Raw genomic sequence first — 23,242 nt, 5'->3', positions numbered from 1 at the left:
TTGGCTGTCAGCAGCCCACCAGAAATTTCCTCATAAGTTAAAGGACCAACCTCCTCTGCATGATAGACTTAACTAAATTATGTTGGTCAAGATACTTTCTCTTGGCCTCTGTGGATGATTGACACTCTGACTCCCACTATTTTAACCTGGGGTTTGGAATCCATCAACCTCTGGAGCCTATGTCCATTAGATGCTCCCAGCTTCCCAGGGGATGCTGCCTAGAGACAAAAGTGTGTGTGTGTGTATGTGGGGGGAGGGGGAATTAACCCCAGAAAGCCCACAGTTCTGCATTAGTTTGGTCTGAGCCTGATAGGGTCAGACCTTGGCCCAGACATTGAGTCTCCTCCATTACTTTTCAGATGCACATGCCTGAAACAGACTATTTCCTAAGAGAATTCCCTGGTGAGAAGGGATCAGTTCAAATTAATGCACGACTGCAACAATCACTGTTCTTTCGAATGGGGCGACGACTGAAGAATTGTAGGGGAGTGGGCTCAAATCACACAAGGGCAGGACAATCACGGGGGCATGATGGTCATAAAATGTTTTCCCAAGGCCACAGCAGAAAAAGCTTGAAGAGTCTTTGTTTTTGGTTCACCCTTAAGGGTTGCCACTTAGAGGCAAGCAATGGCAAGGTCCCCACTCAAAACCTTAAGGCTGAACCAAAAACAAAGAGGAGGGATAGACTGCCACTGAAAGCAGATGTGAAGTGCTGGTTTCAAACTCTTCAAGCATTTTCTGCTGTGACCTTGAGAAATATTTTTAAACAAAATTAATGTGCAAGTCAAATGTGACACAAGGCGCCGCGCTTCGCCCTCAGACAACCACCGGCGTCTGCTGGGCATCGCCACCTTGAGGTTATTCCCCGGAATTGCAAGAGGGAACAAGGCGGCCGTGTCTCGTCGCGCTTCACAACGTCATCGGCAAGCGCGGTTGCCCAGGCAGCGGGAACGGTCTCTGCCGGTGCTTGCTTGGAAGGTGGTCAAGAGGAAGATGGCAGTAGAGGAAAGAGAGCGGTTTCTGCGGAGAGTGAAGGCGCTGCAGGTGGGATAACACAATAAGATGGGGCAGGGAGGGGTGGACAGAAATCAGTAAGAGAGGGTCTGTTCCTCCTTGTTTCTTAGGCCCTCATTTCATTATGTTCATTTTATTATGCTCTTTCTCCAGGGAGGGCGTGTGGTTATATTTCTGTCACAACGATGCTGTGAAATAGATAAAACATTAGTGGTTTGTTTTTGTTTTTTGCAGCTGCCTCACTCCGAAGAGTGAGAGCAAAAAAATGTTCATAGTATTCCCATAGGTCACTAGACAAACATATGGGACCACTTTTTTTTGTTTTAAAACAGTATCTTTGTTGCTGCCGTTGCCCCTGGGTAACAGCCTAACATATTGAAGTTCACCAGGTGAAACTTTTTCAGGCTTGGAGATAAAGTGATGTTAAAGTGTGCTTGTCAGGTGACTATTAAAAGTCTAGCACACCCAACGAGAAAAGTTCTAATCTAGTCAGTTGATCTGTGTGGCCTCGTCTTGTGCTGAGAAGTTGGTCAGTTCTGTTTAATTTTTCTTTCTTCCCAGGCATGTGTACGGGGTCACCTCATCAGGAAAAAGTTTCAGCACTTAAAAGGAGAATATGAGAGCATTGTAAAGCAGATTGAAGGGAATCTAGGTCAGCTGCAATGGAGTCAACACTCGATTCCAAAGCCTGTGTTTCTCTCAAAGGTAAAAGGGTTGGTGGAGGCAGTAGTTCATTTAACATCTTAGACTTTAAATTGTACCAGAAAGGAATGTAGAAAAATCAGAAATGGCCTCTCAAAATGCAGCGATTGAATTGTTTGCTTGATTTTTCATAAAATAAGGATGAAGAGGCCCACAATGACACTGTTAGGATATCTATATAAAGCAAATTGATCCCTGTCTCATGCAGCATACAGGGGAATGCAGTTCACTAACTGGGAACAATATCTGCAACAGACCCTGAAGAGCTGTTACCCATCAAAATCAACAGTACTGAACTAAACTGGGCAGTATCCTAGTTTGGTATAAGGAGGTTTTATATTTAATTTCATTTTTAAGACATTTCTGTGCTGTCTTACCACCCAAATATGGTCCCTAAGGAAGCAATTGTCAAGCCATTAACCAATGTATAGAACAGGCACAGGGTTTCCTGGAAGAAGCAGTTTAGAAGAAGGTAAGACCATAACAAAGAATCCTGGGGTGGGAGGGCAGCCTCTTATTTGGAGGGGGTACTTTGAGGGCACATTATGTGATTTGCATCTTGTGGCAGTTACCTCACAATGCATTATTTGAGCATTAATAGGTTAACTGTGAACTTAGTTTGATTGGGAGAATTATCTCTTCTCAGAAGAATATCCATGTGAGTGTAGTGTAGAAAAGATAGCAAAGTGTTTAAATAGATATGCTGCAGTCGAAGCCTTTGTGGATGGAAACGTGCATTGATAGATGATTTGGTACTGCTTCTCAAAATGTCGACCCTTGCTTCTGGAAGTTGGCATCATTATGTATTTGTGGGTCTTGCAGGAGACTCGGGTTACTTTGTTGGTCTCTGTGCTAGAGAGAAGGCTGTGTACATGATTGGAATATTTCACATTCTGGGCCTGGTGGGCCTTGTCATATCTTCTGCACCCGGTGGGCCTTGTCCTCTCTCATGTCCGTGTCCCTGCTTTATGTCTTCGATCTAGTCTGCCCAGACACCAAATCAAGGAATGGACTTAAATGGCCAGGAAGCTGGATTCAACAAGGAGGGCAGTGCCCCCACCAAGGAGCGGAAGCTTAGTTGTCAAGAGATGTTACAAACAGAAACTGAACATGACTGTGAGATGCAGCTTCCGAGCCGGCTTCTGAATGAAATGGCAGTGGAAGGAGGGGCTGGTGATGTGAGGCCGGATCCTGAGCATCCTGCAGCTGAGCCCCTGGGGAATGCCCATGTCCTGCTAGGAGAGAATACAGAAAGCATAGACTGCAGCAATGTGTCATCTGAATGGGGCAGCCTTGTCCTCGATACGGAGTCTCCTAGACTGAGCCACGGTAAGGCATGTAGTGCCCACTCCCTTGGACATCTGAACTCTTTTCCTGCTGTGGAATCTACTTTTGTGCACTCTGCAATTACTATTTCAGTTGGTTTTTATAGCATTTACATGTTTTACACAAAGTAGCATCAACACTACCACCCCCCCAAACAGGTCTGTTCCCCTAAGAACTTTCACACCAAATTTCATCAGTGTGCAGAGGGAATGGAGAATCAAAGGAACAAGAGATGGCTCCTAAATTTTGATTTCTCATTGTGCAGAACTCCGTTTCCAGGGAGTGCCAGAGATGCCCCAAGCTCTGCCTGACCTCCAGCAGTACCGAAAGCACCTCACCATGGAACTGCTGTGGCTGCAGCAAGCCATCGTCAGCCGTAAGAATGTAAGAAGCATTCTGGGGCTTCACATGCTCCCATAAATGTCTAGAGCCAAAACTACTGGTGGGCAGGTGTGCTGCTGTGTCCTTTGCGTTTGTTGGCTACTTTTGCAAGCAGAGAGCTGCTATGAGCAAGAGATGCATTAGGGCACATCTTTCTTTGAATTGGAGAATCAAGGGGCCTGGGCATCAGTGTTTCTTTAAATCTGAGGATGTTCAACCCCTAGTACTCAAATTGAACAGATGCTTAAAACTGACAGAGGGTGTAGTTGGGGAAGAAGATGTTACTGTGGGTGTGCACACATCTACTTGATTCTTTTTGAAACTGAGCAGATGAACACATAGCAGCATGCAGGTTTAATATTTACTTTGGAAGCTACTGTGTACCACGTGCTTTTCACAAGATACCATTTTTGACTGAACTGCCTCAGAATTGATTTCCTTTTCCCCCCCTCTCTTCTTCCCCCATCACAGTATCTGAACCTGAAACGGAGCTTGTGGAACCAAGAGTAACGAATGCTATTCTGTGGACTTGTTCCCTATTTACACAGACTTGGCAATCCACCCTCCTTTGCCAGCTGCTAGTGAAAGAAAAGTCCCTCCATGGCAGCAGTCAGGTTGTGGTTGCTGTCTGGAGGTAACCACTCCATGTGGCCTCCCTGGACCTTGATTGTGCTCCACTTTGAGATTCGTAAAAACAGCAGTAAAACTGACCTGCAGACTTTTCAAACCATAGATGTTCTTGTGGTGGGTGTATCATGAACAAGTGCCTTGTGTGGAACCAGTTTACATCCTAAGGAGTGTGACAGGAGTTGTGCTGAAAGAAAGCCCTCTCCCTCATCCCCCTCCTGCTGCAGCTGTGCCTCCCAAAATTGTGCTCCTGCAGGTCAGTGGACCCTCAGGAACAGTGGTGGGGGCAAAACAGCAGTCAGCAGTAGGAGGGGAAAATGGGTAGAAATCACCTCTTCCTCCTACACCAACAGAAATGCTGTTCTTCTTTGGATCACACTGATGGAGCGGTGGCTGGGGATCCAGAGTGATATTTCTGCAGGCTGAATTTGTGCAGCCCTTGATGGAGGCAAACACGAGCTGAAACTACCTGTTTTGCTAGCTTTGCTAAACCAGCTAGTGTTTGACCAGAGTGTGATGACTGTCGCTGCATGTTGGGCACTCGAAAGAAGGAATTTTGTTTCTGTAAATGTCAAGTTGTAGGCCAGAGCTTTGTGGTTGCCAGTGTCCAGAACACTGTTCTTCCACCTTGGAGACCTTCAAAATCTCCCTGTGAATTCTGCAACTCAACCCTAGTTCTTTTCTGGACTTTCCATGGTTGCAACCTGTGGAGGTAGGTATGTGTTTAAGTAAGCCCTGTTGTGCAGTTGTCCAGCCAGACTGTTCCTATGTTATTTCTGCCACTAGCCACCGTTACTGGTCCAATATTTGGACAGTGGAGTCTCTAGTAAAAGAGGGGCTTTGTTGGGGGTGTCAATGCATTTTCTTCTTTTTTCTATTTATGAATAAAAATGTTTTTTCGCTGTCTGGCGTCTACTCTTTGTATCTTGTTGGGCACTGCCCCAGCCGCAAAATTAGAGGAGGTCTCTATGCATTAATTTGGTTAACTTACACTCTGCCATCAAGTCCTTTAGAGATTTCTATCATCTTTGCTCCCATCTTAAGTTCAATTGCTGCAGCTTTGTGGAACACCCTGCTACCAGAGGTCTACCTGGCCAGCTCGCTGTAGGTTTTGGAAAAGGTGTGAATATTTCCATGTTTTATGAAAACTAGTATTTGTATAGGTATAGTTGCATATCCAAATGTATCTCTGGGAAATCTATTCTTGCTGCTCAATAAGTGCATTACATTAAAAAAATAACTCCCACAGGCTTACCCATCTATGAATGAATAATATGGGAAGATATATGGAGAAATACTCACACACATGCCTTTATCAAGCCCAGTACTATCTTTACACTCTCAAAGGGATGTTTGCCTGAATTAATCCAACTGGCCATGTGTCACCCTGAGCAACTTTACAAAAAAGTCCACAAAGGTTTCTAGGCCACAAAAATGTCTTCGACAAGCTGTCTGCTCCACACTATCTTTTTCTATCCTACAAGGGATCAAATGAATTAACATGACTTGATAGTAGGCTAGCGTGAGAGGATACTTTCTCTGCAAGTACAAGTGATTGGCAACAAAGCCTAGCTCCAGCTGCTGACTCCGTTTGGCTACTTGGTGTTTTCTCATGGTTTTCATTTCCAGGAAGATGCCCTGAAACAACTTACTAATGTTATGGATTCTATATGTGTCATTGTTTATTATGACATGGACTATTTACTGAACAGCAAATTTGTTATGATTTACTTGCTCCATGATTTATGATCATGAAATGGGAATGATGAGATATTTTGCAGGGTTGTCGGGTTGGCAAGTGAAATGAAGACTGTGCATCCCTTTTCTAATGCAATGGTAACTGGATGTTACATTTCTGAGTGGTATGGAATGGTATTAATAACACCGTATTAGTACATTCTCTCAGAAAAGGGGAGTAGTTGGGGCTCAAGGCTGATGGCAACGATATTTTAATTCTTAGTCCAATGATATGAATTAGAGAAAACAAACTTTGTTCATGCTCAGTTATGTCATATATTGCACAACTGAAAAGCACCATTGAAAAATAAGTTCTCGTGCTAAAATGAGGCTCATAGTATTGCAGGTTTAGTAATAAATTAGTTATGAGCTGGGAAAAGATTGCTGTCTCTGTTGAGTAGAATCATAGTTGGAAGAGACCCCAAGGGCCATCAAGTCCGACCCCCTGCAATGCAGGAACACACAATCAAAGCGCTCCTGTCAGATGGCCATCCAGCCTCTGTTAAAAAATCTCCAAAGAAGGAAACTCCACCACACTCTGAGGTAGTGCGTTCCACTGTTGAACAGCCTTTACTGTCAGGAAGTTTTTCCTGATGTTTAGGTGGAATCTCTTTTTTCACCTTGAACCCATTACTCCTGGTCCTAGTCTCTGGAGCAGCAGAAAACAAGCTTGTTCCCTCACCAACATGACATCCCTTCAGATATCTAAACATGGCTATCATGTCACCTCTTCACCAAACATCCCCAATTCCCTAAGTCTCTTCTCGTAGGGCCTGGATTCCAGACCTTTTACCATTTTTGTTGCCGTCCTCTGGACCCATTCCAGCTTGTCAATATCCCCCTTGAATTGTGGTGTCCAGAACTGTATACAATATAGACTCTAATCTTCCTGGCCAACCCATGAAGCTCCTCCTCCCGGCAGAATTTGATGCTATGGAAACACTAGAGTTGCACTCCGAACCAAGCTTGACAAAGGGAGAAGGGATCAGTTGGCAGGGTTTGCTGCTCAACTGAGGAAACTCACTGGAGTTTCTTTCCACCACCTCCCTTAGCAGGAGGAGGGGTCCAGCTACTTATACCTTTGCCAAGTGCCTTCTCTGGATGCGCAGCCTGGTGCCCACAGATTGAATTGGAAATGCCCTCTGAGACCATAGTTGTGGCTCCTCCTGCCAAGAATGTGGTGATCTTTCGAAACGGAGACCCCTTCTTTAATGGCAGGAAGTTTGTGATCAGCCAGCGCCGCTTCCTGACCTTTGAGGCCTTTTTGAACGACGTGACCAGCCGGATCCAAGCCCCTGTAGCCATCCGGAGCATTTATACACCCAGGCAGGGCCATCGAATCACTGAACTGGCAGAACTGCACAACGGGTGCCAGTATGTCGCGGCGGGCTTTGAGCGGTTCAAAAAGCTGGCGTGAGTAGACCTTTGAGGGCCAAGGAGGGTCACGAGGGTGGATTGGACCACAAGCTTTTACCGGCGTGTCCTCCCTCATGAGGAATCTCCTGGGGATGCATTTGCAATACGAAGATCATCCATTCGGTGACTGCTTGTTTGCATCCCAGGAAAAGTTACTTCATCCCTGGGCCCTGCCTACAGTTTGTACTTGGTTACAGAACCTGGCAAGTCTACCTGCCTGCTGCAAAAAAAGCCAGTATTGCAGGTGGTGGATTTGAGCATTAGGTGGGATTACAGATATTTCTCCCTTTCCCAAAATATATGCTCTTTGTTTTCCCTTGAGATCCCACTTAAGATTCGGGAGGGGAGTTAACAGTTGCACCCCTGGAACACTTAGCTGTAGCTGACTTTTGCTCATGTTCTGGCTGGCGTCCTCATCCAAAGTTTAGGTATATGCTGCAATATGTGGTGAACACAGACAATAAATACATATGGATTTGTTCTCCAGGAGCCTCATTAAGGTTCCACCTGTTCTCTAATTATGGCAAAATGTGGCTTGGCCAGCAAAAGATCCTGGACAGCAACTTTAACAGCCGTGCAGGACTTCCCCAATTGCTGTTTAGGTACTTTTAAGTTCTTGAGTTGCAGCTGCAGGTGTCAGATTCAGCTACTGGTAGTTACTGAGCCTTATCGTAGGTTTATCCCTGTGTGAGATACACCAGTGAATCCCTGCCTTAGATTGAAAGATTGGTCTGGGCTGTTTGTTTTCTTGGCTGCCTGGAAACTGACATCCTTCATCTCCTCCTGGCTAGTTTTGTAAGTGCTTTTAAAACTATTTTCCGGAACTGGGAAAGTTTCAGGAAATGTAGTGCGCATTTGTTAATACATTGCTGCAAAATGAGCATTTTCTTATCTTGGTATGAAGGGAAGAGGGTAGCCTGTTTGATCTCTTGAACCTTGAGATTGCCTGGATTATAGAAACCAGATTATGCTGCAGAGAAATAAAAAACCCCAGTGCCACGTGCTGCAGCAGTGACTTCTTTGTATATTGCATCCTGGAGAGGCTGCTTTGCAGCAGAGACATTTTGGAGTGTATAACTCTAGCCCCTCCAGTTGGTTTTCACCTGAATGCTCCCTCCCACCTTCTACCTTCCTTGGTATCTGTAATGTCTGGTGCCTAGTTACTGAAATGCTTCTGGAGTAAATAAACAATGTGTTGGAAGACAGGAAGAAAAGAGCCTCATATGAGGTGGAGGGGTGGTTATACTAAGCCAATTTGAGAATTGTGCTCTAGCAAATGGGTTAACCTCCCTGCAATGAAATTGAGGTTTGCCTCCCGCTGCTCTCGCTGGCATGCTTGTGGAACTGGGCGGGGCTCTGCGGCCAGGGCTTGTTCCAGATTTTGTGGGGTGCCTGGGAGCCTCAGGCAGGCAGTTCTTGGGTCCCTCCCCTGCCTGCTGCCACACCCTTAATTACACCCCTCTTTCTGCCCACGCACCTGTGACCCCCTCCCCAGCTGCCCATAGATGCCTCCTTCCCCAGCAGCTCACTTCCTTGCAAGCCCTCCCACTATGGACACTCCAAGCTGTTTGCCCCTTACCCTAATAGTGCTGGGCAGCACATGTGGCCAACAGCATGGCTGGCGAGAGGGCAGGGACAAGTTGGTAGCAGTAGTCCCTACTGGAAGTCCTGGCAGCTGCCCTACCTCAGCATATGCTGATACCTGCCCTGGCAGTGGCTGTCAGTGGGGATTATGACACCAGCAAGTCAGTGATGTCAGAGCCATGAGTACATCACAGCCATTATTTTCAGTGCAGAGTTTGTCTGTCTGTGTTCACCTCTGGAATTCACAGCAGTGAGACATGTGAAGGAGTGGAGGTTGTTTGATTCGTGGCCTATCTGATCCAGAAGCCCACAAGGAATAATTTTGAGCTCTTGGTAGGTACCAAGTTCCACTTAAGGCACAATGAAAACAAAGAAAAGCTGGCAGGAAGCGTTTAGCCAAAGGAACTGATATTTTGTTGAAGGCTTTCCTGGCCAGAACCAACTGACTATTGTGGGTTTTCCGGGCTGCGTGGCCATGTTTTGGTAGCTTTTGCTCCTAACATTTCACCCGCTTCTGCGGCTGGCATCTTCAGAGGCATGTCATGGTAAGATGCGTTTCTTGGGCCCCTTCCCCGCCTGGGGCTACACACTCTGATCACACCCCTCTTTCTGTCTACCCACCTGTGCCGTGGAGAGAACCACGACTTATCATGACATGCTTCTAAAGATGCCAGCTTCTAAAGATGTTAAAAACAAAACCTACTAGACCACAGCAACACAGCTTGGAAAACCCACAAAAGCCAAACTGACATTTGCTGAAATATGAGTTTGGTGTCATCCTTGAGAGTGGGTACAGGGCACAGAATTATGCTGTCATTCAGGAAGTCCTACGTTCAAATCTCTCTGCTGTGAACTCCCCAGCTGGCTTGAGGCTAGATCTTTTCGGTTGCTTCCTTTCTCCTCACCTCTACCCCATGTGCAGTGCAGAAGTCAATCAAGCAGAGGTACCTTACAAGGTCATTCAAAAGTTCAATATTTATCCTAAGTAATTATTATATTGTCTGGAATTCTTGGATCAACAGTACACTGGCCCGTGTGCAGAAAAAAAGGATATTGTTTGCTATTAATTTTTAACAGAAACCATACTCTTAATTAAAAAGGATTGATTCGCCAACAACATTGACTTGACCCACTAGCTGCTTTCTGTGCTTGTTAAAGTACAAAGCGTTTTGCCTCCCTGATAGTTAACTTCCTTCTGTAATGAAAAAAAAGCACATCAAGGTTGTGTGTGAGGGGCACAAACACATAAGGGGCTCTTGAACCATCCCCCCCCCCCCACTAGTGTTAAAATCAGCCAGGGCCATCTCCCTTTGTTACCCCAGAGACACTCTCTCCTTTCCATCTCCGAGTGAGCAAAACCTCTGTCCTTCCATCACGGAGAGGAAAAAAGAGGCCCCTTCAAGGCCATGGCTTGGCTGTATAAATGGGGAGATTTCTGATGGATCCTTTGCTGGAATTGTGACTTGGGAAGTGGCGGCTGCATGCCCATGAGGCCCTGCAAAAGACCAGCTGAGAAATCCCTGGGGCTGAATCATGCTCCTGGACTGTCCGTTGCTTATCCCCTAGTCTGCACTCTGACAACTCTGCATTTTGCAATGAATACACAGATTGAACCGTTCATGTGTGTCAGCAGCATGTTTGCAGGATGGGAAACAGCAACCCCCCCAGAGACCTGTTTGGCAACAACTGTTCTGAACTGTTGTGGTTGGGTGCCAGGGAAAAGAGCACTCTTCTTTTTGTTTCTCTGAAACCAAGTTCCATGTAGCTGCTTGCATTTGCCCCCTTTCTCCCGGGTGCCCAAAGCACATGCTTGTTATGCTTAGTGGTTAATCCAGGGCTGACTGCCCCTCTTAACCTTCCCAATAGTTCAAGGTACTATCACTCACAAAGTGGAATGTAAGTTCTTTAGAAACAGCAGTGATTCTTAGATGGTGCCACTATACAGTGGATTTGGAAGAACTGAATCCTGTCTCCGCCATGGATTGCTGGCATAGACCTCTGCAAGTCAGTGTTCCCCAGCCTCTGGTTCCCTGCCTGAAAAATGGGAACAGCAGCGTAAGGGCTTTTGCCCAAACAAATCAACATTAGTAAACCGTTTAGCTGCATATCTTGCGAAGCAGCAAATACTATAGGTATGAGAGGGGGAAATATAATTTTTCAGATATTCTAGTTTGCAACTGTTATACTATAAATGACAGAGTAGCTGATGACAAATGTCAGTTTCTCAAACAGCATGGTATAGTGGTTAAGAGCAGGTGGATTCTAATCTGGAGAACCGGGTTTGATTCCCCACTCCTCCACCTGAGTGGCAGAGGCTTATCTGGTGAACCAGATGTGTTTCCACACTCCTACATTCCTGCTGGGTGACCTTGGGCTAGTCACAGTTCTTTGGAACTCTCTCAACCCCACCTACCTCACAAGATTTCTGTTGTGGGGACAGGAAGGGAAGGGAGCTTTTAAGCCACCTTGAGTCTCCTTACAGGAGAGAAAGGTGGGGTATAAATCCAAACTCTTCTTCTTTTTAAACATTTAGTGTTTGTATATCACAAACCAGCCAAATAAGCAATACCGAACTAACTTTTTGTCACTTTTAATCATTCTTGGTTTTGTTGAGGCTAATCCATTCCACAACTTGACAGGTAAAGCACATGCACACTGTCTGTTGTACAGATGGGGAAAGCAAGTTTAGAGGACATACGTGACTGTTCCCAAGTAGATTTGGCTGAAATGAGACATGAATCCAAATCCAGGACTGACTACCAGACCCTTTTTGGTTCACTGTGTTAATTTTCCCCCCGCTTCACTTTGCAGCTATCTAAATCCTGGAATGAAGCAGCTCAGTGAGAATCAGAAGAAGGATCGTGCACAGGTGTGTTCCTGGGAAGAAGACAAAGGGCCAGTTTTTGGGAGGAATGCTACATGCTGCTGTGGGTCTGCTTTAACTGTGGCAGGGGAGAGATCAAAGAAAGTGAACAAAATATCAATTTCAGTTGTTGAATAGGTATTAAAATACCTCCACTATCAGGGGCTGCACAGTAGTGAAGAAGAGGAAACCTTGCTCCCAGGCCTACAATTCCAGAATGCTGCCAGTCTCTCTCCCCCTCACCTGTGCGTGCCCAGTCCGTTCTTGTCAGATACGAAGACACTAAAGAGGCCACCTAGCATGGCCAGGTCCTCAGCATCCCAAACCCACAGGCTACCATGGCAGGGCCTGGCGATGTCACATTGACAAGCAGTACTTAATGGCAGTCTTTCCAGTCACCAATTGGGAATTAGGCTGTATAATGTCGGTGAATGTGCCTTCAGTCACCAGGGTCACGTTCAAGGTATATCCTATGGGGTCCTACTCCCTCCTGGGTCCATGCCATGGTTATCCAGATTTGCCAAACTTACCGATAGTGGTGCAGTTGCTTCCATCCGGATTTAATCAGAAATGAGGCCCACTAAAATCAGGTGGGTTTATTCCCAAATAAGTATGCATAGGATTGTAGCTGAAGTATTCCTTTTGAATATGTTGACTAGGGAGGTTGGTTGATTTGTGTGTGCGCGTGTGTGCGCTTTTTCACTGAAATGCCTGGCTTGGCTTGCTTATGTGAGTCGTCTGTTGTGCTGGCTTGATAGTATCTAGGTGTAATAGGGCATGTTCACTTCTGTTGTCTGTGTAAGGTCTAGCTGTGGTGATAATTTGTTTATGACATTCATACCCTACTTTTCTCCCCTGTGGGGATTCCAGGTGGTCTATATTGTTCTGTCTCCTTCATTTTATCATCACAATGGCAGCCCTGTGAGTCAGGTTAGAAAGTGTGAATGTGTGACTGATCCGTGGTCATCTAGTAAGCTTCCACGGTAGAGTGGGGATTCAAACTTCTAGATTTCCGATGTTCGAGTCTTACACTCTAACCACTATACCACACTGGGTTTTTTTCCAGTCCTAGGACTTGTCCTGCAATGTAGGATTCTTCCGCCAACTCTCCTTCATTCTATTTCCCCTCTTCCTCCTAAATAAACCAGATGAATGGTCAGTTTTAGCTGTGACTCTGCTTAGGGTGTGTTGCTACCCAGGTGTAGCAACATAAGAAGAGTCCTGTTGGATGAGAGCAGTGTCCGTCTAGTCTAGCATCTTCTGAACAGTGGCCAACCAGTTACTCTGGAGGGCTGACGAAAGAACACAGAGGCCCAAGCCTTCCCCACGATGTTGCTTTCTGACACTAGCATTCAGAGGCTTACTGTCTCTGAATATGGAGGTTTCCTTTAGTTACTGTGGCTAGTGGTCACTGATAAGCCTATTCCTCATGAATGTGCCCGGTCCCCCTTTAAAGTTCTCTGTGCTTGTGATCATCACCACATTCTCCATCAGTTAACTCCACATTGAGTAAAGAAGCATTTCCCTTTGTCTGTCCTGAAGCTACTCACCAACTGCCCATCAACTTCACTGGATGTCCTCAAGTTCTAGTATGTTGGGAAAGAGAGAAAAGGACCTAGCAGCTGAAGGCAGAGCTCTGAATTACGGAGGGCGGCCCTTGGAAGGATTTGCCCTCTTTGCCCCTTCCAGCCTGAGGGTTGAAAGCATGAGAACTAGGAAGAGCCTTTTGGAATCATTCCAGCCTCCTTTGAGACCTGCTGTGTGTAGACAAGAGTAGAGATTTAGCAGCCTTAGTAACACTGCTTACAAACTGTTGTGAAGAAGGCCTTTCAGGGTTCCTAGGTTTGTGACAGAAACATGCTCTGTCTTAGCAATGAATCGTGTTGGCGAGGACATTCCTTCCTGTTCATGCTGGAAGGTTGGGCTTAGCCAGTCTGTTATCACATTCTCAACAACAATTAGAACCTTATTTGAACAGGACTTTGGAATAAAAGCACAGCCGTATCATGCTCGTTGAGATGGGCCACTACTTGTTTCTTATGGGAAGTACTGCTCTGTATCAAGCTACTTGTGGAACCCTGGTTACTATTTTCTTGCAGCTGATTGCGGAAAGCAAATCACTGAACAGTGCAGAAGGGTTCTAGTGTGGCAGCAAGTACATATACAGCATGTATTTCCCTCCTCATTCCTGAATAAGTTCAGCCATCCAGTGGGAGCCCCCAGACCATGATGGGGGCCAGGACATTTTTTGGGGTGGGGGAGTTCTAAAACAAAAAAACAAATATGGAGTGTTGCAAGATGATGAATAAAGAAGCTGGTTTTCTGCAGCCTCCTTCACGTTACATTACTGACACAGAACTGCACAAAATGGATTGAGAGCTGACCGTTTTGTGTAGAAAACCCAGGAGCATTTACAGGGATGTTATAATACCCCTTGAGCAAGCTAAGCCTGTCCTGGCCTGTGTACATGTTGCTGCAGTCTGGATCCAAATCAAGCTGCCTCTGAGCCACTGCCATCATCTAAGGGGGCCACTTGGCTCAACTTCCTTCTGGCAACCAGTGCCCTCCAGAACAGTAGCCCGCCAGGAGGTTTCTAAGTGAGCCGAAGGGGGCCAATCAATTTCTTAGGGATCCATTTCCAAGTTTTAGGAAAGGCATAATCCTGTTTCTGCTTTGGAACACACAAATACTTCCAGTGTTTCTGGGTAGCATGTATGGTGGTTCTCCATTAAATTCAGATCTTCCTTTGTTACTCTTGACTCTCCTCTGTATTTGATATCTTACTGACAAAGTATCCACTGTGAGCTCCTTGGGGCATAGACCTAATTTATTTGTTTTATGTTTCTCTGCAAAGCGCCATGTCTGCTGTTGGTGGCATCTTGAAAACAGTACTTATATGTATGGATGTTGTCTGGCTTTCAGAGCTATCCAGTCATTTCCCGGAGGGCAAATGTTTTGGAGAGATATAGGGGACCGGTGAATGTGCCCTGCGTTATACAGTGAGTGACTTTTTGATTTGTTTAAAATTCCTTTTGGGGACAGTTAAGTGGTAAATACAGTTTGAATCTTGAGGATCTGTTCCCTCCCTGACACTGGTGCTTTTCTCCGGCACAAGGAAGCTTTTGATGGGGAAATAATCAGAAGATTGTTTGGCATGGGAAATGAACACTGCTATTAGCAAAATGGATCTGCAGGCTTCGGTTCCATGGGTGTGAGGTGGTGGTGATGGGGAAAAAATTTGGGAAGTGTCAAGACAGAACACGCATGACACCTGACCCCTTAGGGTGGACCCTGTTCAAACAATGCTCGCTTGCTGACTGCATTCCAGTGATCCTGTCCCTTGGAATAAGGACAGTGACAATGGTGGGCAACCCTCTCTGAAAGGCCTGCTGCATGCCCCTCTGCAGAACACACCTGCATGAGTGTAGTGAGAGTGGGCACTGCAAGGCAGAGACGTAACAAAGGGGGAAAGCGCCCTGTGCACTGGTGCATCCTCTGCCCCCACCTTGGAATGCCCCTGCCACGCCCCCACCGGGCTGCACGCCCGGTGCGTCGTGCCCCCCTTTCCCCTTGGAGTTACGCCTCTGCTGCAAGGGCGCAGGGAGAGTGGCCTTCCAGATCCCTCTGCAGCACATTCGGCTCCATGGCAGACATGCAAGGCTTGGTTCCTCAGCAGAAGAATCTGTGTGCAGGGAAGATGCTGAAATCGCAGCATGGCACCATCAGGGTTTCCTTTGGAACACCACTGAACAAGTGTGTGTGTGGCTGTTCCATATATCCGTCTGTGTCATCAGTATAGTAGTGCTTTTTTGCTTCTTCTTCGAAGTGTTTTTCGTAATGGGGACTTGCTCACCCCACCGTTCCGGTTGACCATCTCCAAGAGCAGCCTGCAGCATTGGCATACCGTCCTAGACCTGCTGTCAGAGAGGGCAAACCTGCGAAGCGGAGCTGTCCAGAAGTGAGTTGTCTGAGTAAATATGTCCAACTGCTTTCTTTTCTACTTAGTTTTGAAACTAAATTTGTGCTGTCTGTTAGCTGTGGACAGTCTGATGCTCACATCATTTCTTGGAATGGACTTGAAGGGGCCTCCACATGAAGATTCTTAGCATGTTTGAGCCCTGGTGGCAGCATGAACTCCAGCACTAAGGTAGGGCTTCTCTTCCAAGAGGCAGGGATGTCACCCAGTCACACCTTGGAATCTGTGCTGTTGATTTGGGATTAGTCAACACTCTCATGTATTCCTGTTGAACAGATCTACAAACCGATCCTTCAAAGTTAATTGTACTTTGGCAAAGGTGCTGAGAATTCTGCTTGAAATCCATTTCTCATGGTTCCAGAGGGAAAAGGAATGACTATTAAACCAGTTTATGTCTGTGGTGTCAACATCCCCCCTATTTATTTGTAGGGTTTCTTTCTTCTGCAGGTCGTGATCTTTATTATTATCGTTAAAGGAAACTGAAGGCATGTGGTTTATTAGCGATAGCACTGGCACTTCAAAATGTGAAGTACCTGCAACAGATATGAAAACTCAGACAGTCCTCCTAGTCTAGGAAAGAGTGGCCTCATTTTAGTTGGAGTGGTTGGCATTCTTTGTGTTTGTCTCATGATTCCATTGTTGGGCACTGACAACAGTAGCTGGAATGTTCAAGACACCATTCTCAATTCATGGACCTGTTTCCAAGATTGAAAATACATTTACAGCTATATGATGTCTGACTCAAGTACTGAAGTCACAATGGCATTTGGCACACTAGGTTTACTGCTGGTCCGTGAAGGGAAAATTTGTTGGGAGAGGGAAATCGATTGTAAAGCAAGGTCTTTTGTAAGCAGAACTTCCTAGTCCAGGGGTCTGCAACCTGTGGCTCTTCAGATGTTCATGGACTACAATTCCCACCAGCCAATTGGCCATGCTGGCAGGGGCTAATGGGAATTGTAGTCCATGAGCATCTGGAGAGCCACAGACCCCTGTCCTAATCTTATTTCAGATCTATAGTAAACTCTCAAAGTCAGGACTAATTTTTGACACTGGATCTTATTTTCCCCAAATGAGTCGTCTTCCTCCAAAAGCCACTTGCTCCTGCTTTGTCTCTGCCAGGCTGTGCCAGCTGAATGGAAATGCCGTTTCCTGCGGCAATGAACTGGTGAGCGGGAGCTACTACGTGGCAGTGGGGCTGGAGAAGTACAAGAACCTGCCTTATGTGGAACTGCTGGTGCCCCAGAAGATCATCCATCGGTCCTTTCGGTGGGTGAAGGAGGCTGCATCGTAACACTGAACCTGAACCGTGGTGTTCTGCTGGTGATTGCGTGTTTGCCGCTGGCATTTGTGTTATCCCACTGTCTCAAATAACAAATAAAACAGGGCTGGGGAATGCAATAATTACCTTTTTTTCTCCAGGGTCCCTCACCCTAACAATATGCATTTGTGCTTTCAGGAACCATCCCAATAACAGAAGGAACGGCAATCGACAAGTAGGTGAATGCTGGGGGGGAATCCCATTCCTAGAAATCATAACTAATTCAGGAGAATTATACTTGTAAGAAGTGGGCAAGGAGGTGTGGTGTATACAGAAGGCTCTGGATTAATTTCCTCGTGTTAGATTTTTATCCAGGATTGAATGATTCTTACAGGTTACTTCCCCACCTGTTCTTACTATAGGATACTGATTCCGAATAGATGTAGGAACTGGGAGACAGAACACTGCTGTTCCTTTGTCTTCTGGGGAGCTTTGAGTGCCGTCGGCAGTATTGTCTTGTGGCGGTGGCAATGAACAGATCTTGCTTCTTGCTGAAATGAAGTTGGCCCGAGGCCAAGAAACATGTCACCCACCTCTGTGTGGAATCCCTTCTCTTCCTGTTCTCAGCCTGGCAAACACCACTTGGCTTCTCAAGATGGTGCCAGTGACTCAGTACTCCTTGAAGCGCCACAGCAGATGAGGAGTGGTTCTGGGATTTAATGACGAAAAATTGGGACTGTGTTCAAGCTTCTTTGGGAGCTGATACAATAATTTTTCATGTAGGTCAGGAGCAGGGCTTAGCATCTGGAGTTGCTTTTTAATCAAAGTTCTTAAGCAATACTTTTATCATCCTTGCAAAGTGGTTTGGGCATGAACCAGAGTAACTTTTCATGATTAGGAAATCATAATTTTCTGAGATAAATTTTTAAAAAAGTTTCCTCTATTTTTTCCCAAATAAGGCTCTTGATCTGTATAGGACAGGGGTCTGCAACCTGTGGCTCTCCAGATGTTAATGGACTACAATTCCCATCAGCCAATTGGCCATGCTGGCAGGGGCTGATGGGAATTGTAGCCCATTAATATCTGGAGAGCCACAGGTTGCAGACCCCTGGTATAGGATATAATTATAGTTGATCCGGCATCCACATCAGTGTTGGTCGTTTAGGATGATGATTATTCATTTAGTGCATTTTTATCTCAGACTGCATACACAACTCTCTTCTTGTCCATTCTGTTCTCACAACAACCTTGTGAAGTATGGTAGGCGGAGAGAGAATGACCAGCCCCAAGTCATACAGTAAGTTTCATAAGAACATAAGAACATAAGAACATAAGAACTAGCCTGCTGGATCAGACCAGAGTCCATCTAGTCCAGCATTCTGCTACTCGCAGTGGCCCACCAGGTGCCTTTGGGAGCTCACATGCAGGATGTGAAAGCAATGGCCTTCTGCTGCTGCTGCTGCTGCTCCTGAGCACCTGGTCTGCTAAGGCATTTGCAATCTGAGATCAAGGAGGATCACGATTGGTAGCCATAGATTGACTTCTCCTCCATAAATCTGTCCAAGCCCCTTTTAAAGCTATCCAGGTTAGTGGCCATCACCACCTCCTGTGGCAGCATGTTCCAAACACCAATCACACGTTGCGTGAAGAAGTGTTTCCTTTTATTAGTCCTAATTCTTCCCCCCAGCATTTTCAATGAATGCCCCCTGGTTCTAGTATTGTGAGAAAGAGAGAAAAATTTCTCTCTGTCAACATTCTCTACCCCATGCATAATTTTATAGACTTCAATCATATCCCCCCTCAGACGTCTCCTCTCCAAACTAAAGAGTCCCAAACGCTGCAGCCTCTCCTCATAAGGAAGGTGCTCCAATCCTTCAATCATCCTCGTTGCCCTTCTCTGGACTTTTTCTATCTCTTCGATATCCTTTTTGAGATGTGGCGACCAGAACTGAACACAGTACACCAAGTGCGGTCGCATTGCAGCTTTATATAAGGGCATGACAATCCTTGTAGTTTTATTATCAACTCCTTTCCTAATTATCCCCAGCATAGAGTTTGCCTTTTTCACAGCTGCCATGCATTGAGTTGACATTCCCATGGAACTATCAACTAAGACGCCCAAATCCCTTTCCTGGTCTGTGACTGATAGCACTGATCCCTGTAGCATGTATGTGAAGTTTGGATTTTTTGCCCCTATGTGCATCACTTTACATTTTGCTACATTGAACTGCATTTGCCATTTCTTAGCCCACTCACCTAATTTATCAAGGTCTGCTTGGAGCTCTTCGCAATCGTTTGTGGTTCTTACCACCCTACATAGTTTGGTATCATCTGCAAACTTGGCCACCACACTACCCACCCCTACTTCCAGGTCATTTATGAATAAGTTAAAGAGCACTGGTCCCAAAACGGATCCTTGGGGGACACCACTTCCTACATCTCTCCATTGTGAGAACTTCCCATTTATACCCACCCTTTGTTTCCTGTTCCTCAACCAGTTTTTAATCCATAGGAGGACTTCCCCTCTTATTCCTTCATTGCTGAGTTTTCTCAACAGTCTCTGGTGAGGAACTTTGTCAAAAGCCTTTTGGAAATCCAAGTAGACAATGTCCACTGGTTCACCCTTATCCACATGTCTGTTTACACCCTCAAAGAACTCTAGTAAGTTTGTAAGACAGGATTTGCCTCTACAAAAGCCATGCTGACTCTTCCTCAGCAGGTCTTGCTTTTCTACATGTTTTATAATTTTATCTTTAATGATAGATTCTACTAATTTACCAGGAACAGATGTCAAACTGACTGGCCTGTAATTTCCTGGGTCCCCCCTAGGCCCTTTCTTAAAGATTGGTGTGACATTGGCCATCTTCCAGTCTTCAGGGATGGAGCCTGATTTCAGGGATAAGTTGCATATTAATGTGAGAACATCAGTAATTTCATGCTTGAGCTCTTTAAGAACTCTTGGATGAATGCAATCTGGGCCAGGGGATTTGGTAGCATTTAGTTTATCAATGGCTGCCAGAACTTCTTCCTTGTCTACCACTATCTTCGCTAGTTCCTCGGATTCACCTCCTAAGAAGCTTGGTTCAGGTGCAGGAATTTTCCTCACCTTCTCTTGGGTGAAGACAGATGAAAAAGAATTCATTCAGCTTCTCTGCAATCTCCCTGTCATCTTTTAGCACACCTTTTGTTCCTTCATCATCTAATGGGCCTACCGCTTCCCTAGCTGGCTTCCTGCTTTTGATGTACTTGAAGAACTGTTTGTTGCTAGTCTTGATGTTCGCAGCCATGCGTTCCTCATAATCCTTTTTTGCCTCCTTTACAGCTAACTTGCTTCTCTGTTGCCACCATTTGTGTTCTCTCTGGTATTCTTCATCAGTTAAGTTGGACTTCCATTTTCTAAAAGACATCTTTTTTTTCCTAATAATTTCCTCAACCTCTCTTGTTAACCATGGTGGCTTTCTTTTGGACTGTGCGCTGCCTTTCCTAACCTGCGAACCTAACTCATGGCAAACAGGAATTTGAATCTTAAGTATCCCTTCTTCTTGCCTGACTAACTAGTATGCCAACTTACTACAAGATGCCCATCAAACAAAATTCTTTTATTTTCTACACAGCCAATGTCGTTACACTATACAGGGTACTGCACCCAAAAACATTTTGGCACTCAGATATTCAGTGGGAAAAGTCAGTTTGGAGTCAGTCTTCCACCTTCGCACTGGTTGTGCTTGAGGCTGGGGGAAGGGCTGGGGCTCAGTGGCTGAACATCTCGGCACACGGAAAGTCCCAAGTTCAATCCTGGCATCTTCAGTTAAAAGGACCTGGCAGCAGATGACGTGAAAGACCTCTGCCTTAGACCCTGGAGAGCTGCTGCCAAGTCTGAGTAGACAGTACCCAGTCTTGATGGCCTGACACAGTACAAGGCAGCTTCATCTCCTCATCTGAAGCTTTCCTGCTTCAGACCCTTCGGCAGGCTCAGACGTTATTTTTGTTCACCTTGGTTGGTGCAAATAGCCTCCTTTTGCGAGTGAGTCAATAACTCAAAGACATCTGCTGTGATGACTTATGTGCCCTTGAAGATAAGCTCTGGAGCACTTCTGTATATGAGAATTGCAATAGTGGACGGTGTCGAGTCCCACCTCGCACACAATTGTGCTTAAACAACAAACCCTCAATGTAACTGGCCCCAAGGGACAACTGAACTCACCCCCTAAGTGTTTTCCTTCAATAGGACTTCCAGCTGCATCTTCGAAGGGTGCGGTCTACAGGAGTTATGGAGAAGGACAGCGGCCCAGGCTCTTCTCCGGCACCACACGAAAAAGCCAGGAAACATTTACACAGTGAAGAAGAGAAGCAGGAGAGCATCATTTACACAAAGCCAGTTCGTGTTGGGCAGATCAGCTGGAATTCTCGCCAGTGGTCAGACCAAGGTAAAAAGACATTTGCTTAAGATTTCTAGGATAAAGCAGCAGCGTTCGTGAAGGGGTGTGCAGAACCTGGGTGGTCACAGAAAGGAAATGTTTGGTTTAGCAAATTATAAACAGCATGAATATCCCATTCTTGCCAGAGCTGAACAGCATGGCCTCTGGCTAGTACTTGGATGGGAGACCATCAAGGAAGATTGGGGCTGCCAGGCAGAGTAATGGCAGACTACCTTTGCTCCTCTCTTGTCTTGAAAACCCCATTCCTGGAATCCTCATGAGTTGATTGACACTTGATAGCACCCAAATATTATTATAAGCCCTCATCAGCAATATCTCACAAGTAGGAGTATTTATGCCTAGCTTTGACAAGGAAGGCAGAAACTGGATTCTGGTAAATTATTCCCAACTAAGCTGCCTTTAGAAGTGAGTACATGGAAGAACCGCATTGACAGACCTAACAATCGGCCAGATGACTAAGGAGAGGTTCTATAAGAGGAGCATCTGGATGTGGGAGGAAGGCTGCCTTGGAAAAAGGAGTTTTTCAGTAGGCCTGTTCTTCATGAAGTTGCCCTAACAATTAAAAAACCCTTCTGAACTAGCAACCGTCACTTCATCTTTTTGGGCGGCTGGATAGTGAATTTAATTAAGTACAAGAATGCTCACAAGACGTTTTTTTATTTATCTCCCAAAGAAGGAAGTGTTTACAAACTGAAAGGAGCAAGGAAAGAAATGCAGGGAGCTCAGGAAGTCAGGGAGGATGAAGACACACAAGTCGAATTCCCGATTGACCAGGTATGCCATATGCATTTGGGTATCTGTGAAATCAAAATCTTCTGGGATTTTTAATAGGACCTTTGGTACCCCAAAGAGGTGACTGGATTCTGGTGTTAAAAGCCCGAGAGGGTCCTGCCCTTGGGAGTAGTTTGTGTTAGAAATACTTCAGGAAACTAGGTGGCACTTTGAACAAAAATCCTGGATACCTACTGGAGTTCAACTGGTTAGGGGACTGCTCTCTTGCCATGTGTTCTGCCGCTGTAGCGAAAGGATTTCACTGGAGACATTGCTATGGATTGTGCTTAATGTAATTTGAAGTAAAGACTTTCCCCCCATTGTGGTAAACCATAAACAGATTCAAACTCTACCAAAGAGCGGTTATAGGCCACATGTCTCTGAATACAGTGTTTGAAGTAATTCCTCTAGAATTAGTTGAAAACACTTGAAAACAGTTGCCTTTTGAGAATAAACTAGTCACAGGGTACCCTCTTCCTGCTGCGTGCAGAAATTAAAGGCTGCTTCTTCGAGAACACGTGATGCAGCTCTTTCCTGAGCTTTGTGTGTATTTTTGCCCCCTTCAGAAAGTTGCAGAGATGGTAGAAGAGGAAGTGATGCCTCAGACTACAATGCGGCAACCCAATAAGGTAATTAATCTTTTTAGTATGGTGCATCGGCAGAATGTTTTAACAGAAATAATGAACGCTCCGTTTTGGACATTTATGTGTTTAGCAGACAGCACCACTTATTCTAGAATCCTGTAATCACTTATGCTGAAACCACCTTCTCCTGCTCCTCCTCTCTTCTTAGCCCCCTCCAGTAGTTAACACCACAAACTCTCCAAACTATTATTTAAAAATGTTTGTTGTCAACTCACAATAATCCTCGTGTTTCTTTCCAAAATGTTTCTATGCAACAGAAAGAGAAAGTGGAGAAGGCCCGTTGGATTCAGCACACTGCTGGTGACTTGATGGATGAAATTCCATGACAGCCTGACTTCCACCCGGTTCAGGGGAACTCTATCAAATATGAGAAGTGACCTCAGTGGAATGGAGACCCAACAGGCTTTCTTCTCCTGGATGGGATGTTTTAAAGCTTCTGCCTTATGGATTTGTGCTTGTTTTGTCTAGATTTTCTAAAATAAATTGGTAAAACCAAAACAGAGC

At 45.5% G+C, this 23,242-nt stretch overlaps 2 protein-coding genes across 5 annotated transcripts; both read left to right on the top strand.

Annotated features, from left to right (window-relative positions):
• The first annotated feature begins 922 nt into the window (after positions 1–922).
• On the top strand, positions 923–4,954 carry IQCC (IQ motif containing C). 2 transcript variants are annotated; one of them, XM_048500260.1, is made up of 5 exons: positions 923–1,044; positions 1,576–1,719; positions 2,700–3,045; positions 3,308–3,426; positions 3,895–4,072. In XM_048500260.1, exons 1-5 carry the CDS (start codon positions 994–996, stop codon positions 3,931–3,933), a joined length of 699 nt encoding a protein of 232 aa, XP_048356217.1. In that variant the 5' UTR covers positions 923–993; the 3' UTR covers positions 3,934–4,072. The 2 variants fall into 2 exon arrangements, with proteins under 2 accessions (XP_048356217.1, XP_048356216.1); XM_048500259.1 differs by lacking the exon at positions 3,308–3,426 and having other exon boundaries at positions 3,895–4,954.
• Positions 4,955–6,769: 1,815 nt separating this feature from the next.
• On the top strand, positions 6,770–23,236 carry DCDC2B (doublecortin domain containing 2B). Of its 3 annotated transcripts, XM_048500257.1 has the most exons (10): positions 6,770–7,200; positions 11,599–11,656; positions 14,573–14,649; positions 15,477–15,608; positions 16,746–16,892; positions 17,083–17,119; positions 21,113–21,311; positions 21,997–22,097; positions 22,661–22,723; positions 22,996–23,236. In XM_048500257.1, the coding sequence occupies exons 1-10, from the start codon at positions 6,923–6,925 to the stop codon at positions 23,062–23,064; spliced, it is 1,161 nt and encodes a 386-aa protein (XP_048356214.1). In that variant the 5' UTR covers positions 6,770–6,922; the 3' UTR covers positions 23,065–23,236. The 3 variants fall into 3 exon arrangements, with proteins under 3 accessions (XP_048356214.1, XP_048356213.1, XP_048356212.1); XM_048500256.1 differs by having other exon boundaries at positions 22,000–22,097; positions 22,661–23,236; XM_048500255.1 differs by having other exon boundaries at positions 22,661–23,236.
• Positions 23,237–23,242: the final 6 nt, after the last annotated feature.

This window comes from Sphaerodactylus townsendi, linkage group LG06 (genome assembly GCF_021028975.2).
Source record: "Sphaerodactylus townsendi isolate TG3544 linkage group LG06, MPM_Stown_v2.3, whole genome shotgun sequence".
Classification (NCBI taxonomy): domain Eukaryota; kingdom Metazoa; phylum Chordata; class Lepidosauria; order Squamata; family Sphaerodactylidae; genus Sphaerodactylus; species Sphaerodactylus townsendi.
The sequence above is the reverse complement of the archived record's forward strand: the minus strand, read 5'-3'. Positions and strand labels throughout refer to the sequence as shown.